Below are 21,349 nucleotides of genomic sequence, written 5' to 3'. Positions count from 1 at the left end.
GCCATGACAGGCCCTCTTTATAGTCCTATATACATTTATAGAGCCATGACAGGTCCTCTATATACTATGTATAGAGCCATGACAGGTCCTCTATATACTATGTATAGAGCCATGACAGGCCCTCTTTATACATGTATAGAGCCATGACAGGTCCTCTATATACTATGTATAAAGCCATGACAGGTCCTCTTTATACATGTATAGAGCCATGACAGGCCCTCGTTATACTCCTTTATACATGTATAGAGCCATGACAGGTTCTCTTTATAGTCCTATATACATTTATAGAGCCATGACAGGCCCTCTTGATATTCCTTTACATGTAAAGAGTAAATGACAGGTCCTCTTTATACTCCTATAAATGTATAGAGCCATGACGGGTCCCCTTTAGTTATCATGATATAAAATAATGAATGTGGGGACCTTTTGGTTGGCGTGATTTTTTTTCTGAGGGGGGGCAGCATTTCATTCTTGGTCCCAGGCAGCACAATGTCTTGGGCCGGCACTGTTCCAGCCTTAACATCTTCTTAATATTTTCTGAGCTACCTCTGTGAGAGAATGTTCTATCATATCAGAAAAAGGTAACCGCTCAGATGAAACCAAAGAGCCTTCTCACTGAATCCAAACCATGGGTGCCGGCAATGCAAAAATATAGAGGAAAACTTGAACAGCCGCACTCAAAAAAAAACGTTCCTTTTATTAAAACTGGTCACAAAAAATACATGCCACAGCAAAAAATAGAACAGAAACTGACGCGTTTCACACTGTTGCCCAGTGCTTAATCATGATTAAGCACTGGGCTACAGTGTGAAACGCGTCAGTATCTGTTCTATTTTTTGCTGTGGCATGTATTTTTTGTGACCAGTTTTAATAAAAGGAACGTTTTTTGGAGTGCGGCTGTCCAAGTTTTCCTCTATATTGTTATATCATATCACATTATGTCTATGAACTGTAAATAATAAAATAATGATGTATGGGAATAGATGGGTCGTGACACCACAACCTAAAACTACTCAAACAAATACTTTAATTATGTACGGTACACCCAAGGGACTTTTCAGATTCCAAACAATAAACTTAATGACCCGGATTCAGATACATTGGCGTATCTTTGCGGCGGGCGTAACGTATCTCAGATACGTTACGCCGCTGTAACTTTGGGCGCAAGTTCTGTATTCAGAAAGAACTTGCGCCCTTAGTTACGGCGGCGTAACGTATGTGTTGCGGCTTAAGGCCGCCGAATTCAAATGGGGATGTTGGGGGCGTGTTTTATTTAAATTGTACTTGACCCCGCGTTTTTGACGTATATTTTTTGAACGGTGCATGCGCCGTCCGTAAAATATCCCAGTGTGCATTGTTCCAAATTACGCCGCAAGGACGTATTGGATTCGAAGTGAACGTAAATGACGTAAAGCCGTATTCGCGAACGACTTACGCAAACAACGTAAAAATTTCAAAACTCGGCGCGGGAACGACGGCCATACTTAACATTAGCTACGCCTCATATAGCAGGGGTAACTATACGCCGAAAAAAGCCGAACGTAAACGCCGTAAAAAAATGCGCCGGTGGGACGTACGTTTCTGAATCGCCGTATCTACCTAATTAGCATATTCCTCGCGTTAACATACGGAAGCGCCACCTAGTGGCCAGCCTGAAAATGCAGCCTAAGATACAACGGTGTAAGACACTTACACCTGTCGGATCTTAGGGAAATCTATGCGTAACTGATTCTCTGAATCAAGCGCATAGATACGGCGGCCCGCACTTAGAGATACGACGGCGTATCAGGAGATACGCTGTCGTATCTCGTTTCTGAATCCGGGCCAATATATTTTGACAGAATTTTTTTTTTTACATTTTATTTATTAATATTTATTTAAAGATTAAATAACATTTTTTTTATATATAAATATGTAAATGTTGTTGTTTGGCACCTTAAAAGTCCATTGTGTGTAGAGTATATAATTAAGGATGCTTTTATGTGATATATTTTAATAATAAATAAATAAAATGTCTCTCTCTCATATATATATATATATATATATATATATATATATATATATATATATATATATATATATATATATATATATAAATAATAATTTTTTTAATTATTATTGAAGTGATACTAAAACCTTCGATTTTTTTAACTGCAGCACAGAAGGTTTTTCACCTTTAGGTGAACCTTTATGCCGCCTACACACTAACGTTAGTCATGTCATGGAAAAAAACGACGTTTTTCTCGACGTGATTCCTCTCAAGCCTGCCTTGCCTACACACGATCGTGAAAAAAAATGCTCGAGCAAAGCGCGGTGACATACAACACGTACGACGGCTCTATAAAGGGGAAGTTCCATTCGAATGGCGCCAGTGTGGGCTGCTTATGCTAATTTCCCGTCTCATAACTTGCTTCTGAGCATGCACGTTTTTTTCCCCCTCGTTAAAGCGTACACGCCGTGAAAAACGATGAGAAAAAATAGAGCAGGTTCTAAACTTTTAACGGCCATTTTTCTCGTCGAGAAATATGCTCTGGAGTTTACACATGACTCTTTTTCACGACTAATTTAAAAAATGCAATTTTTCTCGTCATGAAAAACGGTCGTGTGTACGCGACATTAGGCATTACAACTGCTAGAATATTATTCATAATTAATGATATAATATTAATTTATATATATATATATATATATATATATATATATATATATATATATACACAGTATATATATATATATATAGATATAAATATATATCTATATCTATATCTATATATATATATATATATATATATATATATATAGATATATATATATATATATATATATATATATATATATATATACTAGTGCTGTCAAGCGATTAAAATTTTTAATCGCGATTAATCGCATTAATGTCATAGTTAATTCACGATTAATCGCGCCAAAAAATTTTTTTTTGTTTTCTTATTTATTTTTAATTTTTTTATAATATTAAATTGTGTTTTTTTAATTTTTTTACATTTTGATCACTTTTATTGCATTTTTTTACATTTTGATCACTTTTATTGCTGTCACAAGGAATGTAAACATCCCTTGTGACAGCAATAGGTGGTGACAGGTACTCTTTATGGAGGGATCGGGGGTCTAAAAGCCCTCCTTTGCACTTCAAAGTATTCAGATCGCCGAAAACGGCGATTCTGAATACTGTGTACTTTTTTAAATCCGGCGCCATTGGCAGCCGAGAAACCCGGAAGTGACGTCATGACGTCGCTTCCGTGGTTTCAATGCGGAGACTGAATCAAAGCCGTTTACGGCTTAGTGTCAGTCTCCGCCGCCTGGACACAGAAGGCGCCGGATGGAGGATCGGGTCTCCCGGTGGGACGGGAGGCCCGGTCAGAGCGGCGAAAGGCGGCGGGAGGGGGGGGATGTCCCCTCCCGCTCCTCCGGCATAACAACCGAGCGGCTTTTAGCCGCATCGGTTGTTATGTTTGGATAGCCAAACGCCCGCTCTAAACAACGGTACCGGGATGATGCCTGCGGCTGCAGGCATCATCCCGGTATAACCCCCGAACGCCGCCTCATTAATCGCGCGATAAAAAAATTGACGGCGTTAACGTGGGTTTGCGTTAACGCCGTTAATAGCGCGTTTAATTGACAGCACTAATATATACTGTACACACCATATTTATTTATTTTTATATATATATATATATATATATATATCGTATTTATCGTCGTATAACACGCAGGGAAGTTTCAGGAAAAAAACGTTCCACAGCCCCCTGCGTATAACACGCAGGCACAGTTTACCCTCTATTATCAGGGTAAAAAAGTGAGTGTTATACGCCAATAAATACAGTATATCGTATATATACACATACCACCACCAAAAACACTTTAGCCTTTGCATGGAAAATGTTAAAGCACCAATCGTAAATATATTTATATATAATAAATATATTAATGTTTATTTAATATTTATTAATATATAATAAATATATAAATATTTATTAATATATACAAAATATAAAATATATTAAGTTAATAATATATATATATATATATATATATATATATATATATATAATTATATTATTAACATAATATAGTTTATATTTATTATATATTAATAAATATTTATATATTTATTATATATTAATAAATATTAAATAAACATTAATATATTTATTATATATAAATATATTTACGATTAGTGCTTTAACATTTTCCATGCAAAGGCTAAAGTGTTTTTGGTGGTGGGGGGTTGGGTGGTTCCGGTCTGTTGCCACCGAGTCTTTAACGTTACATTAATCAATTTTTTCCTTTCTCCAATTGCCCAGAAATCTGTGAAAATCCCTCGTAACCTAACAAGGGAACAACACCGCGCTGCTCCGCGTCCAGCCCTGGCACCGAGTCTTCCGGCGAAGCGCTGGCAGATTGGAAGTTACGCATGTGTTGAGCAGATGGGTAAACTTTAAAGAAACACGAGAAAAAAAAAAAAAAAAAAGCAATTTATTAAATCACCTGGAAACAGCAGCTCGACTCCAAAAATAGTGAGAATGAAATATAGCAGAGGACAGCGCGGGAAGCTGGCACGGCCCGGCACCAGAAGGTACCGGTTACAAAACAAGATAAACATTTTGGGAAGCCTCAGCTGTGGAGCGGAATAATGAGCTGCTATTTAACCCAATAAGCCCCATCCCCGAGAAATCCAACCAGGATGGCGGATTCTGTGTCTTCTCCTGCTTACCTTGCTCCGTGTTTTTTTTTTTTTGGCATTTGTTGGACATTTGTTGGAACGACGGGCAACTTGGATGGGTTTGGAAGGTGTGGGATGTTTTTATAAGATGTATGATAAGTGGTGAACGACTTGTACAGCTGGTCCCGGGCCCGGCTCTCTAAGACACTTAATCTGCTTATATTTTGACTTCCCTGGTTCCTCCTTTCCCCTCTCACCAACATACTAATGATATAATAAAATCTTTCCATTTTCATTACAGACCTCATTTTATCAGGTCTCAGCTCTTCTCTGTGCAATGCAAGCAAATTATGGCTGGTGGGAGGGAATGGCATCCTAAAAACATCACAGCACCCTCCCTCAGTGCTCCTCATGGGAGGAGTTATGCAAATATCAGAATGTCTTCATGGGTGGGCGTTAGGCAGGATGTATTTGCATGCAGACCACCCCAGGTAACGCCCACATGTGATGCTGAGCCTTCATGATTGCCAGAACTAAAATCCAATGAATGAAAGGGGCCAGGAGCAGAAAACTTCAAACGTTAAAAAAAACTTTGGCAGAAGATTCCACAAAACTGCCCAGGATATTTATTTTTTTGCTCTTTTTCTCTTTTATCAGAGTTATTAAACTACATGTAGCGCTACCCCCCTCAGGAGCCGTTGGTTAGATTTGGGATCGGCATAATTATGTGATGTATCTAGGGGTGATGGCGGTGATGAGCAATGATGGAATGTCCAAACAATTAGTTAACGATTTCTGTGCTTTTATTCTGGGTCAAACATGACCAACAGTCAACTTGAGCCAGGAACTCCCCATAGCACGTGCGCTCTGGCCTGGTAGGCCATATCGCCTGGGCCCGTGATGTGCGCACACCCTAAAGGTGGGTGCCGCACCTGGAACCAGGAACCCGCGAAGAACCCCAGAAAATGGCGTCTGCCACAGAAATACCCTCCCCCAGCATGCCCCGCGAGGGAAACACTCCTCTGATTGGCTGCTGGACAGTTCAGGGCTGGCAACAGCCACATTTAGACAAATCAACATGGACGAGAGCAAATAACTCTCTCATCCCACTAAATTTGACATAGCACCTGTACTGAAAAGTACACAGGCGCTACACACATTAATCGCTTGCCGACCGTATCACTTACATGTGCGGCGGCAAGGCAGCTCTGCTGCGCTGCATCACGTACTGGGCACGTGATACGGCTCTTCCGGGTTGGGTGACCACGTGTCCCGGAGTGCCCGGGACAGTCCCACACCTTCATTCCAGGACAGTGTTGAGTTTGGGCCTCACCTACACCCAAGCTCACTGCTAGTGCAAATGTAGTCTCCTGTATACATGGCCATGTGGCCAATGATGTCACAAGCATGTCATTGACCTAATACAGTCATGTGGCCAATGAAGTCACAATCATCTCTGTCCCTTCATGTAGTTGTACATGCCGCTGCGGGTGGAAAATCCCCTGCCTGCAGCTCATAGGCCCGGCAATGACATCTTACCTCTGGGAGCGCCTGAACTTGGGTTTGGACTGAACCTAAGCTCATCACTAGTGCCATGTGGTCACATTAAATCAATGATTAGACCATATTAGGCCAATGATGTCATAAGCATCCCCACCCCTTTGTGTAACTGCAGCTCTGAGCAAGGGGTTGACCTAATTTGGCTACTGGTATTGACCATTTGGCCATATTAGGTCAATGATGTCACAAGCATGACATTGAACTAATATTACCATGTGGCCACTGGCCAAAGATGTCACAAGCATGTCATAAACCTCACAAGACCATGTGATCAATAATGTCACAAGCATGCCATTGACCTGATATGCGGCCATATTAGGTAAATGATGTCATGAGCATCTCTTTTGTGTATGTTCAGCTATGATTTGCAGGTGGGGAATCGACCTGGTATGGCCAATGCAATTTTTATTGTGTGACCAAGTTAGGTGAATGATGTCACAAGCATGTCATCAAACTAATGTAACCATGTGGCCAGTGATGTCACAAGCAGGTCACTGACCTAATATGGTCATTTGGCCACTGGCCAAAGATGTCAGGAGCATGTCATCAACCTAATATGACCCTGTGACCAATGATGTCACAAGTATGCCATCGACTCAGCTATGAGTGGTAGGCGGGCGATTGACCTGATATGTCAATGTCATTTTTATTGATTATGTGGTCATATTACGTCAATCATGTCACAAGCATGTTGTTGACCTAATGTGGCCAGTGATGTCACAAGCATGTCACTGGACCTAGTATGGCCATGTGGCAAGCAATGTTACAACTTGTCAATGACCTAATATGGCCAATGATGTCACAAGCATGTCAATGGCCTAATATGGTCATGTGGCCACTGGCCAAAGATGTCAGGAGCATGTCATCAACCTAATATGACCCTGTGACCAATGATGTCACAAGTATGCCATCGACTCAGCTATGAGTGGTAGGCGGGCGATTGACCTGATATGTCAATGTCATTTTTATTGATTATGTGGTCATATTACGTCAATCATGTCACAAGCATGTTGTTGACCTAATGTGGCCAGTGATGTCACAAGCATGTCACTGGACCTAGTATGGCCATGTGGCAAGCAATGTTACAACTTGTCAATGACCTAATATGGCCAATGATGTCACAAGCATGTCAATGGCCTAATATGGTCATGTGGCCACTGGCCAAAGATGTCAGGAGCATGTCATCAACCTAATATGACCCTGTAACCAATGATGTCACAAGTATGCCATTGACTCAGCTATGATTGGTGGGCGGGCGATTGACCTGATATGCCAATGTAATTTTTATTGATTATGTGGCCATATTATGTCAATCATGTCACAAGCATGTCGTTGATCTAATGTGGCCAGTGATGTCACAAGCATGTCACTGGACCTAGTATGGCCATGTGGCAAGCAATGTTACAACTATGTCAATGACCTAATATGGCCAATGATTTCACAAGCATGTCAAGGACCTAATAAGGCCATGTGACCAACGTTGTCATGAGCATGTCATTGACTTAAAATGGCCATGTGGTCATTGATGTCACAAGCATGTCATTGACCTAGTATGGCCATGTGGTCAACGATGTCATGAGCATGTCATTGACCTAATATGGCCATTGATGTCACAACATGTCATTGACCTAGTATGGCCATGTGGTCATTGATGTCACAATCATATCTTTTTTTTTTAACTTCATATTTTTATTAAACCATTTTCCATTATACATCTGCACATTCACATTTCCCCTCCCACCCTCCCCACAATCATATCTTTGAACTAATATGGCCAGGTAGTCATTGATGTCACAACCATGTCACTGACCTAATATGGCCATGTGGGTAACGATATCATGAGCATGTCACTAACTTAATATGGCCATATGGTCATTGATGTCACAATCATGTCTTTGACCTAATATGGCCATGTGGCCAACAATGTCATGAGCATGTCATTGACCTAATATGGCCATATGGTCATTGATGTCACAAACATGTCACTGACCTAATATGGCCATATGACCAACGATGTTATGAGCATGTCATTGGCCTACTTTAGTATGGTCATTGATGTCACAAACATGTCATTGACCTCATATGGCCATGTAGTCATTGATGTCACAACACGTGTCATTGACCTAGTATGGCCATGTTGTCAACGATGTCATGAGCATGTCATTGACCTAATATGGCCATGTGGCCAACGATGTCATGAGCATGTCATTGACCTAATATGGCCATGTGGTCATTGATGTCACAAACATGTCACTGACCTAATATGGCCATGTGACAAACGATGTCATGAGCATGTCATTGATCTAATATGGCCATTGATGTCACAAACATGTCATTGACCTCATATGGCCATGTGGTCATTGATGTCACAACACATGTCATTGACCTAGTATGGCCAAGTTGTCAACAATGTCATGAGCATGTCATTGACCTAATATGGCCATGTGGCCAGCGATGTCATGAGCATGTCATTGACCTAATATGGTCATTTCTGTCACAATCATGTCATTGACCTTATATGGCCATAAGGTCATTGATATCACAATCATGTATTTGACCTAATATGGACATGTAGTCATTGATGTCACAACCATGTCACTGACCTAATATGGCCATGTGGCTAACGATGTCATGAGCATGTCACTAACTTAATATGGTCATATGGTCATTGATGTCACAATCATGTATTTGACCTAATATGGTCATATGGTCATTGATGTCACAAGAATGTCATTGACCTAATATGGCCATTGATGTCACAATCATGTCATTGACCTAGTATGGCCATGAGGTCATTGATGTCACAATCATGTCATTGACCTAGTATGGCCATGAGGTCATTGATGTCATAATCATGTCTTTGACCTAGTATGGCCATGCGGCCAACGATGTTATGAGCATGTCACTGACCTAATATGGCCATTGATGTCATAATCATGTCACTGACCTAATATGGCCATTGATGTCACAAGCATGTCATTGACTTAATGTGGCCATAATAAGTCAATGATGTCAGGACATCCCGGCACTTTAATGTATATGCAGTTGTGGGTCTGGGAATCCCCACCTACAGCTTTTTTGGCCTGGCACTGACAGCTTACCTCCGAGGTCAGCCAAAGATGAGTCCAGACTGTACCCAAACTCATAACTGCTGCAGACTTAGGCCACTGTAAGTAATTTTTTTATATATTTTTTATATTTAATAATGGCAGCTCCTGGAAGTCATTTTTCAAGGGGCACTTTGTGTAAGCCTGTGTAAAGCTAGATTTAGATTCCCCACACTTCACATTGTACCAGATTTTCTTCATCGCAGATGGCATTAAGATTACCAACACAGGACCTCCCCAGCCTCATTATTCATTCCTGTGCACGGCTGGTACCCTTCCTGACATATGGTGCCATTCCAGGGCGTTTAACCCTTTCTCAGGCACGGGGGGGGGCAAAAAAAAAAGAAGCCATCTCACCTGAATGAATCCGTCCCGGCCTCGCGGCTGTTGTCATGGACGTAGCAAACCTTCTGAGCCGCGACATCCAACTGGCTGAAGCTGGAGATGGGCAAGCCGGGATAATTGATGTACTCAATCTGACCATGGACAGGTGGCACGGAGACGGCATACAGCAGCCTCTCTGGTTTGCCCGTGCCATCTGTTGCCAAGAGAACAGCTGTTGTCAAGGTCACCCTGTCACCCTCTGTTAAAGTTACGGGTCTGGTGAGGAGAACGATGTCACCTATGGAACACAAAAATGGAGGCGACAACGTAACCAAATGATCCTGAAAATATCCTTAAAATAAAATAAAAAACAATGGGGGTTCCCTAATACCGTCTGTACATGAGCGGGGGACAGATTTTATTACAGACAGCTCTCGTGTATAATAGGAAATCAATTAAAATCTGAACTCTGTTACATAAAAGAAACAAGTGAATGCAGCTTTGAATTCATCAATACATCATTATTATTATTTATTTATTTTAAATACAAGGAATGTAAATACAGTGGAACCTGATTACGAGCAAAATCCGTTCCAGGAGAATGCTCGTAATCCAAAACACTCGCCTATGAAAGCGAGTTTCCCCCATTGAAGTCAATGGAAACTAAAATAATTAGTTTCGCATTGACTTCAATAGGATGCAATACCGCATGTGGCCAGAGGCGGAGGGCGCTGGAGAGCCTTGGAAACGGCCAAAAAGGCCCGAGGACACTTCGGCTGACCTCGGCAAACCTCGGAAAGACTTCCTACCCAAGATTTGCCGAGGTCAACCGTGCTCGGGCCTTTCCGTGCATTTCCGAACGGCGCCGATCTGCGACGTTCGGCTCTGCTCGGCTCTGGCACACACCCCCCCCCACTCAGGCCAAAAACGGTACTGCACACCACTCGGACCTCGGAAAGACTTCCTACCCAAGATTTGCCGAGGTCAACCGTGCTCGGACCTTTCCGTGCATTTCCGAACGCCGCCGATCTGCGACGTTCGGCTCTGCTCGGCTCTGGCACACACCCCCCCTCCAACTCAGGCCAAAAACGGTACTGCACACCCCTTTGGCCTGAATCCTGCTCGTATTGCGAGACAACACTCGCTAACTGAGTCACGATTTTTTAAAATACAGCGCTCGTATTGCGAAACGCTCCTTAACCCCGTTACTCTCAATCCGAGGTTCCACTGAACATGAATGTTACCTGGTCTCGGCCTCTCTCAGTGCCTGTACAGCAGGGCTGGAGTGTCAGAGGAAGAAGCAGCACAAGGAGTTATTTAGGTCATATTTTGAAAATAAGCATGCTGATAGGACAGTGGTTCTCAACTCCGGTCCTCAGGACCCACTAACAGGCCAGGTTTGCAAGATAACTGAAATACATCACAGGTGATATAATTTGGTGCTCAGGGATTGCAGTGTTCTAGTCTGCATCTCCCCAAAGTAATACTTAAAATCTGGCCTGTTCATGGGCGTCCGCTGAATTTTTTTCGGGGGGGGGGGGGGCGCTTCCGCAGCGGCAATACACAGTCGCATTTAACCCTTTCTTCAAATGCTGGCAGGGGTTAAAAGCACCCTGCTAGCGGCCAAATAGCTCAGCTAAAACTATGGTAAAGCGGCGCTTTACCGATAACGCAGCCAGCTGGCAGTGTGAAATAGCTCTTGAGATAATTCAGCTTCACTCCATTCCCATATAAATATATAGCCTAGAGAATGTACAGACCCCCCTTCAGCACAGATAGACCCCCCTCCATTCAGCACAGACCCCTCCATTCAGCACAGACCCCCCATTCTGCACAGACCCCTCCATTCAGCACAGACCCCTCCATTCAGCACAGACCCCTCCATTCAGCACAGACCCCTCCATTCAGCACAGTTGGACCCCTGCTTCAGCACAGTCCCCCCATTCTGCACAGACCCCCCCCTTCAGCACAGATGGACCCCCATTCAGCACACACCCCCCTTCAGCACAGACAGACCCCCCCATCCCATTTAGTACCTCAGATCAGCCATCAGCACGGCATGCGCACAGCAGGTGGCTTCACTCTGCGCTCTGTGTCTGTGTGACATCCAGCCCGGGACTTCTCAGACAGCCCACAGCCGCGAGACTCTTCAACACCTTCTCGATTTTCCAGGGGGGGGGGTCAATTGCCCCCCCTTGCCCTATGGAGTGGACGCCCATGGGCCTGTAAGTCCTGTGGACAGGTGTTGAGAACCACTGTGATAGGAGAAGAGAGCAGAGTGACAGAGATGCGTTCATCACTGTGCTGCTTCTTCTGTTAACTGTCCAGTCACAGACTAGGGGGCGGGTCCAGGAGGACCTGGACTCAGATGAAGTAGGTTGCATGATGCTGGCTTTCAGACTGAGGGCGTCTAGTGGCAAAAAAATAGTACTGCAGGGGTAAATCTCTGGATTGAATCTCTGGATTGGCTTTTCATATTTAGCTTGTAAGGTTTGGCTGGGGCTTTGCTTTAATTAAAGGGTAAGGGCATGGAATAACTACCGGTTGTATCCAGGATGGGAGATATATATGTCCTAGCAGCAGTATAGAAACAGTTTGGACCTGGGACAAACATATCTCCCATCCTGAACACAACCAGTAGTTTTCCTGGCCTTCTGTCATATAACATATATATATATATATATCGTTTTTTCTTTATAACAGGGAATATCGTTTTTTCTTTATAACAGGGAACATGGGGGATCACAGTTCTGGCACTTCCAGTGTTAAATGTATGTAATGGCAAGGGGTGCTGCATACCTCCTAACTTTTTGAAATTCCGAACGCCGAGAAAAATGAAGTTCAATGATTCCGAGCACATAGTTGCCAACATTTGAAAAAAAATTCCAGGGACACTTTGCAGCACAGCTATTAATTAATTACCACACTCACTTCCCCGAAGCTCCACCCACTCCGCAGTATGTACAGGAGAGGAGGAGTGCAGAGGGTATGATGGGGGGAGTGTGTACAGGAGAGGAGGAGGAGTGCAGAGGGTATGATGGGGGCAGTGTGTACAGGAGAGGAGGAGGAGTGCAGAGGGTATGATGGGGGCAGTGTGTACAGGAGAGGAGGAGGAGTGCAGAGGGTATGATGGGGGGAATGTGTACAGGAGAGGAGGAGGAGTGCAGAGGGTATGATGGGGGCAGTGTGTACAGGAGAGGAGGAGGAGTGTGGAGGGTATGATGGGGGCAGTGTGTACAGGAGAGGAGGAGTGCAGAGGGTATGATGGGGGCAGTGTGTACAGGAGAGGAGGAGTGCAGAGGGTATGATGGAGCAGTATGTACAGGAGAGGAGGAGTGCAGAGGGTATGATGGGGGCAGTGTGTACAGGAGAGGAGGAGGAGTGCAGAGGGTATGATGGGGGGAATGTGTACAGGAGAGGAGGAGGAGTGCAGAGGGTATGATGGGGGCAGTGTGTACAGGAGAGGAGGAGGAGTGCAGAGGGTATGATGGGGGCAGTGTGTACAGGAGAGGAGGAGGAGTGCAGAGGGTATGATGGGGGCAGTGTGTACAGGAGAGGAGGAGGAGTGCAGAGGGTATGATGGGGGCAGTGTGTACAGAAGAGGAGGAGGAGGAGTGCAGAGGGTATGATGGGGGCAGTGTGTACAGGAGAGGAGGAGGAGTGCAGAGGGTATGATGGGGGCAGTGTGTACAGGAGAGGAGGAGGAGTGCAGAGGGTATGATGGGGGCAGTGTGTACAGGAGAGGAGGAGGAGTGCAGAGGGTATGATGGGGGCAGTGTGTACAGGAGAGGAGGAGGAGTGCAGAGGGTATGATGGGGGCAGTGTGTACAGGAGAGGAGGAGGAGTGCAGAGGGTATGATGGGGGCAGTGTGTACAGGAGAGGCGGAGGAGTGCAGAGGGTATGATGGGGGCAGTGTGTACAGGAGAGGAGGAGGAGTGCAGAGGGTATGATGGGGGCAGTGTGTACAGGAGAGGAGGAGGAGTGCAGAGGGTATGATGGGGGCAGTGTGTACAGGAGAGGAGGAGGAGTGCAGAGGGTATGATGGGGGCAGTGTGTACAGGAGAGGCGGAGGAGTGCAGAGGGTATGATGGGGGCAGTGTGTACAGGAGAGGAGGAGGAGTGCAGAGGGTATGATGGGGGCAGTGTGTACAGGAGAGGAGGAGGAGTGCGGAGGGTATGATGGGGGCAGTGTGTACAGGAGAGGAGGAGTGCAGAGGGTATGATGGGGGCAGTGTGTACAGGAGAGGAGGAGTGCAGAGGGTATGATGGAGCAGTATGTACAGGAGAGGAGGAGTGCAGAGGGTATGATGGGGGCAGTGTGTACAGGAGAGGAGGAGGAGTGCCGAGGGTATGATGGGGGCAGTATGTACAGGAGAGGAGGAGTGCAGAGGGTATGATGGGGCAGTGTGTACAGGAGAGGAGGAGGAGTGCAGAGGGTATGATGGGGGCAGTGTGTACAGGAGAGGAGGAGGAGTGCAGAGGGTATGATGGGGGCAGTGTGTACAGGAGAGGAGGAGGAGTGCAGAGGGTATGATGGGGGCAGTGTGTACAGGAGAGGAGGAGGAGTGCAGAGGGTATGATGGGGGCAGTGTGTACAGGAGAGGAGGAGGAGTGCAGAGGGTATGATGGGGGCAGTGTGTACAGGAGAGGCGGAGGAGTGCAGAGGGTATGATGGGGGCAGTGTGTACAGGAGAGGAGGAGGAGTGCAGAGGGTATGATGGGGGCAGTGTGTACAGGAGAGGAGGAGGAGTGCAGAGGGTATGATGGGGGCAGTGTGTACAGGAGAGGAGGAGGAGTGCAGAGGGTATGATGGGGGCAGTGTGTACAGGAGAGGCGGAGGAGTGCAGAGGGTATGATGGGGGCAGTGTGTACAGGAGAGGAGGAGGAGTGCAGAGGGTATGATGGGGGCAGTGTGTACAGGAGAGGAGGAGGAGTGCGGAGGGTATGATGGGGGCAGTGTGTACAGGAGAGGAGGAGTGCAGAGGGTATGATGGGGGCAGTGTGTACAGGAGAGGAGGAGTGCAGAGGGTATGATGGAGCAGTATGTACAGGAGAGGAGGAGTGCAGAGGGTATGATGGGGGCAGTGTGTACAGGAGAGGAGGAGGAGTGCCGAGGGTATGATGGGGGCAGTATGTACAGGAGAGGAGGAGTGCAGAGGGTATGATGGGGCAGTGTGTACAGGAGAGGAGGAGGAGTGCAGAGGGTATGCTGGGGCAGTATGTACAGGAGAGGAGGAGTGCAGAGGGTATGCTGGGGCAGTATGTACAGGAGAGGAGGAGTGCAGAGGGTATGCTGGGGCAGTATGTACAGGAGAGGAGGAGGAGTGCAGAGGGTATGCTGGGGCAGTATGTACAGGAGAGGAGGAGGAGTGCAGAGGGTATGCTGGGGCAGTATGTACAGGAGAGGAGGAGGAGTGCAGAGGGTATGATGGGGCAGTATGTACAGGAGAGGAGGAGGAGTGCAGAGGGTATGCTGGGGCAGTATGTACAGGAGAGGAGGAGGAGTGCAGAGGGTATGCTGGGGCAGTATGTACAGGAGAGGAGGAGGAGTGCAGAGGGTATGATGGGCACAGTTAGTACGGGAGAGGAGTTTGGAGGGTATGGCGGTGGCATAATGGGGAGGGATTTCTTGTGGTGTCTATGGGGTAATCAGGAAGTGATGTTGGGAAGATAAGGGAAGGAAAGTGACCATGGAATGATGTCCCTCAGCAGGGGGGGGGGGGGGGTATTTCGCTTGGAGTGATGTCTGTATGATGTGATCTGGGGGTGATGCAAGCTGGGGGCAGTATGTACAGGAGAGGGGGACTGAGAAGTGGTCAGATAGCGATGTATATAATAAAAAAAAAAACTCATCCACTAAAAACATTTAAAACAATGAATCCTACAACAGTACTAGATGTAAGTACAGATCTATGTAATCCAGTTTATAGCACTCTGCATCCAATCCAATTGCTCAGACTAGATAATGTGGGGTCATTTATAGCCATTCATGTAACCTGTGTGTGTAAGTGGTGAGTTCACACCTCTGATGCACAGACTCAGAACCTGTATACATGTACAATCAGAGGTGTGAACTCACCACATACACACACAGGTTACATGAATGGCTATAAATGACTCCACATTATCTAGTCTGAGCAATTGGATTGGATGATGTTTGCACAGAGTGTTCCTGCTTAGAAGTGATCTGTCAAAATGTGTTTGGGCTGCAGACCTCAGCCCCCTCCCCCTCACTATCTCCTTTGATCCTTCTTCTAAGAAAAAATCTCCTTGAAAGTGTGTACTACTACTATCCACCCTAGGAAACTTCTCCCAGAAAAGTTCAGCTTACTCACCTCCTCCCTTCCTCTGGCCAGCCGACAGGAGCTACAGTGAGCTCCGCCTCCAAGGTTTTACAGCACACCGCGCTGCTGATTGGAGGGGGAGGCTGAGTCAGAGATTACAAGGATCCGCACAGCACGAGACTGGAAGGAGGGGAGGGGACAGAAAGGAGCTTTGCATCCCAAACACACAGCGCAGGCTCAGGTCCCTGCTGAGACCCAGAAGCCGCACCTGCCTTCCCCAATAGCCGGGACAAGTCCCGGCAGGCTAAATTAGCTGGGACTAGGTCCCAAATAACGGGACTGTCCCTTTAAAAACGGGACAGTTGGCAAGTATGCGAGCATGCGTAGGATTTTTGTGCGTCGGAATTACATACAGACGGTCGGAATTTCCGACAAGAACTTTTGTCGTTGGAAAAATTGAGAACCATCTTTCAAACATTTGATTCCGGCAGCAAATGTCCGATGGAGCCTACACACGGACGGATTTTCCGACAACAAGCTCACATCGAACATTTGTTGTGGGAAATTCCGATCGTGTGTACTCGGCATAAGACTGGGATTCCATTAAAGGGGTTGTGTAAAGGTACAATTTTTTTTCCCTAAATATCTTCCTTTACCTTAGTGCAGTCCTCCTTCACTTACCTCATCCTTCCATTTTGCTTTTAAATGTCCTTATTTCTTCTGAGAAATCCTCACTTCCTGTTCTTCTGTCTGTAACTCCACACAGTAATGCAAGGCTTTTTCCCTGGTGTGGAGTGTCGTGCTCGCCCCCCTCCCTACAGAAGAGTCAGGACGCCCACTAACACACAGCTCCTTTCTCTATCTGCAACGTAGAGAGCGTCCTGACTCTCCTGTAGTCCAAGGGAGGGGGTGAGCACGACACTCCACACCAGGGAGAAAGCCTTGCATTACTGTGTGGAGTTACAGACAGAAGAACAGGAAGTGAAGGAGGACTGCACTAAGGTAAAGGAAGCTATTTAGGAAAAAATAAATTGTACTTTACAACCCCTTTGAAGTTCATGTGCGTGTAAAGGCTGGGGTGTCCCAAAACTTTGGGTAATATAGTGAATATTTGATTAAGCGCTGCATATTTATTTTCCCTTTGGTATTTCTTTTCTTTTTTCTTTTTCTTTTGGTATTTCTTTTCTTTTTTCTTTTGGTATTTATTTTCTTTTTCTTTTGGTATTTATTTTCTTTTTTCTTTTTCTTTTGGTATTTATTTTCCTTTTTCTTTTGGTATTTCTTTTATTTTTTATTTTGGTATTTCTTTTCTTTTTTTATTTTGGTATTTCTTTTCTTTTTTCTTTTTATTTTGGTATTTCTTTTCTTTTTTTATTTTTTACTTTGGTATTTCTTTTGGTATTTCTTTTCTTTTTTATTTTGGTATTTCTTTTCTTTTTTATTTTTTATTTTGGAATTTCTTTTCTTTTTTATTCTTTTGGTATTTCTTTTCTTTTTTAGTTTGGTATCTCTTTTCTTCTTTCTTTTGGTATAATTTGTAATCAACAAATTGGTGCTGGCTGCTTTTTGTTCATTGTTTTATAGCCTAAGGGCCAGATTCAGGTAGGAGATACGACGACGTATCTCCGGATACGCCGTCGTATCTCTGAGTGTGCGGTGTCGTATCTATGCGCCTGATTCTTAGAATCAGTTACGCATAGATTTGACTAAGATACAACCGGCGTAAGTCTCTTACGCTGTCGTATCTTATTTGCAATTTTACGCTGGCCGCTAGGTGGCGCTTCCGTATATTTTTATGCGTTGAATATGCAAATTAGGTAGTTACGCCGATTCAGAAACGTACGTTTGCCCGGCACATTTTTTTACGTCGTTTAGGTTTGGCTTTTTCCGGCGTATAGTTACCCCTGCTATAGGAGGCGCAGCCAATGTTAAGTATGGACGTCGGGACAGCGTAAATTTTTTTCACGTTTTACGTCGTCCGTGAATGGGGCTGGGCGTAAGTTACGTTCACGTCGAAACCAATGAGTCTTTGTGGGGTCATTTGGAGCATGCACACTGGGATACTTTCACGGACGGCGCATTTACGTGGGGTCACAATAAATTTACATAAAACACGCCCACATCTTCCACATTTGAATTAGGCGGGCTTACGCCGGCCTATTTACGCTACGCCGCCGCAACTTACGGAGCAAGTGCTTTGTGAATACTGCACTTGCCTGTCAAAGTTGCGGAGGCGTAGCGTAAATAGGATACGTTACGCCCGCACACAAATACGCGCTCCCTACCTGAATCTGGCCCTGAGTCTGCAGATATTTTACGTTATTTTGAAGTCTTATTAGAACAAAACAGATCACGTATGTTGTTTTTTTTTTTGGGCAGTTGCTTTACCGGCCACTCAAAATAAATAGGCTGCCTATTAACGCAATGCGTGGAAACACTCAAAATACTACACATCGGGTTATGATGAACATGACGTTCCAATTTAATTCTCCAGCATCTCCCAAGCACTGGAAATATAATTTCTTGGGTAGTCTGACCCCTTTAAAAAAAAAACAGAAGACAAGCAAATGACTCTAAAGTAATAGAGAATGTTTTTCATTTAGGAAACTTGAATTAAGACTCAGAGCAGATTTAAGTGATTTGAAACATTAATATGGGGGTAGAGATTGGAATAAAGAGGATCTTTATAATGCCAATGAGCCCAAAAAGTCAATTAGCTGCAGAGGGTGTAATTAGTATTGACTGGTAGGGGTTCAGCAGCCAGTGCCGATCGATAAATGTTAATTAGGTGCATCCTCGCCGGCCGCACTCAGATAATATATAACAGAACGCAATAAAGATTTTTAAGGCATGTTTGGGGTCTTTAGGTTGAAGGTGACACTGCAGAGATAAGTGCAGAATTTCAGGTTTGTGGATCACAAAATGCAAAGTATATAAAAAGAAAAAGGCCAAAGTCTTGTATTATATGGACATTCCTTCACTTTTATTTGCACTTTCCACTTTTAAAAGGTAAACTTTGGTCAGCTATGAACGCATTGCATTTAACCACTTAAGCCCCGGACCAATATGCAGCTAAAGGCCTAGGCCAGGTTTTGCGATTCGGCACTGCGTCGCTTTAACTGACAATTGCGCGGTCTTGCGACGTGGCTCCCAAACAAAATTTACTTCCTTTTTTTCCCACAAATAGAGCTTTCTTTTGGTGGTATTTGATCACCTCTGCGGTTTAAATTTTTTGCGCTATAAACAAAAATAGATCGACAATTTTGAAAAAAATGCAATATTTTTTACTTTTTTCTATACTAAATATCCCCCAAAAATATAAAAAAAAAAAAAAAATTTCCTCAGTTTAGGCCGATACGTATTCTTCTACATATTTTTGGTAAAAAAAATCGCAATAAGCGTTTAATGGTTGGTTTACGCAAAATTTATAGCGTTTACAAAATAGGGGATAGTTTTATTGCATTTTTATAAAAAAAAATGTTTTTACTACTAATGACGGCGATCAGCGATTTTTTTCGTGATTGCGACATTATGGCGGACTCTTCAGACAATTTTGACACATTTTTGGGACCATTGTCATTTTCACAGCAACAAATGCATTTAAATTGCATTGTTTATTGTGAAAATGACAGTTGCAGTTTGGGAGTTAACCACAGGGGGCGCTGTAGGAGTTATGTTTCACCTAGTGTGTGTTTACAACTGTAGGGGGGTGTGGCTGTAGGTCTGATGTCATCGATTGTGTCCCCCTATAAAAGGGATGACACGATCGATGACGGAGCCATAGTGAAGCATGGGGAAGCCGTGTTTACATACGGCTCTCCCCGTTCTTCAGCTCCGGGGAGCGATTGCCGCGCCCTCATCCCCAATCGCTCCCACGGAAGAACCGACCGCCGCATGTACGGGGGGGGGGGGGTCCCGATCGGACCCCCGACCCGCGGAAAGGCAGGGACGTACATGTACGCCCATATGCCTGTACGTGCCATTCTGTGGACGTATATATACATGCGTCGGTCGTTAAGTGGTTAAAGTACAACACCGGGCAAAACGTCTTTGGTTTTAGATAGTGTGATTTACATAGGCGTGTGCACAGGGTGTGCCAGGTGTGCCCAGGCACACCCTAATCACCCTGTGCAGCACAGATTCCCTCTACTGCCCTGGTTCCCATATTTCCCCCTTCGCAGCGCTGCCAGCTTCCCTACTCTCCTATTGGCTGTTGCTGCTGGGATGTTTTAGAAGTGGGGAAGGGGCCAGTAAATATGTCATTTACTGGCCCCTTCCCTTTCTGAATGAACACCATGAGCGATCGGTAGTGTGTGTTTGGGGTGCACACTCTAATGCAACCTATGAGTGTCAAAGACTCAAAACTTCAGGTTTTATTGCTCTCTTTCCCCCACTAGGGGAGATTAACCCTCACTTACTGTATGGTTTCCTAACCTTATGAGCTACACGCATGGGTGATCAACCTGTGGCTCTCCAGCTGCCTAGGGCGCATGGCCACTGGTGTTCCTACTCTCTTCAGCAATTCTTTCTACCGACACCAATGATGGGTCACTATTCTTTCTACTGACACCAATGATGGGTCACTATTCTTTCTACTGACACCAGATGGGTCACTATTCTTTCTACTGACACCAATGATGGGTCACTATTCTTTCTACTGACACCTGATGGGTCACTATTCTTTCTACCGACACCAATGAAGGGTCACTATTCTTTCTACTGACATCAATGACGGGTCACTATTCTTTCTACTGACACCAATGATGGGTCACTATTCTTTCTACAGACACCAATGACGGGTCACTATTCTTTCTACTGACACCAATGATGGGTCACTATTCTTTCTACTGCCACCAATGATAAGTCACTATTCTTTCTACTGACACCAATGATGGGTCACTATTCTTTCTACAGACACCAATGATGGGTCACTATTCTTTCTACAGACACCAATGATGGGTCACTATTCTTTCTACCGACACCAATGACGGGTCACTATTCTTTCTACTGACACCAATGACGGGTCACTATTCTTTCTACCGACATCAATGATGGGTCACTATTCTTTCTACTGACACCAATGATGGGTCACTATTCTTTCTACCGACACCAATGATGGGTCACTATTCTTTCTACTGACACCAATAAAGGGTCACTTTTCTTTCTACTGACACCAATGATGGGTCACTATTCTTTCTACTGACACCAATGAAGGGTCACTATTCTTTCTACCGACACCAATGAAGGGTCACTATTCTTTCTACTGACACCAATGAAGGGTCACTATTCTTTCTACTGACATCAATGACGGGTCACTATTCTTTCTACTGACACGTATAAAGGGTCACTATTCTTTCTACCGACACCAATAAAGGGTCACTATTCTTTCTACTGA

The 21,349-nt window shown here is 44.6% G+C and overlaps 1 protein-coding gene across 1 annotated transcript in view; it reads right to left on the bottom strand.

The window, feature by feature from the left end:
• The window catches only part of LOC120946085 (FRAS1-related extracellular matrix protein 1-like), a 208,926-nt gene that overhangs the window by 62,285 nt on the left and 125,292 nt on the right, over positions 1–21,349 (bottom strand). The window contains exon 24 of the mRNA XM_040360818.1: positions 9,703–9,967. Coding sequence (XP_040216752.1) covers positions 9,703–9,967 — 265 coding nt within the window. The remainder of the gene's footprint in view (positions 1–9,702; positions 9,968–21,349) is intronic.

This window comes from Rana temporaria, chromosome 7 (assembly GCF_905171775.1).
Source record: "Rana temporaria chromosome 7, aRanTem1.1, whole genome shotgun sequence".
NCBI classification, from domain to species: Eukaryota; Metazoa; Chordata; class Amphibia; order Anura; family Ranidae; genus Rana; species Rana temporaria.
Note: the sequence above shows the minus strand (reverse complement) of the source record. Positions and strands in the feature narration are given on the sequence as shown.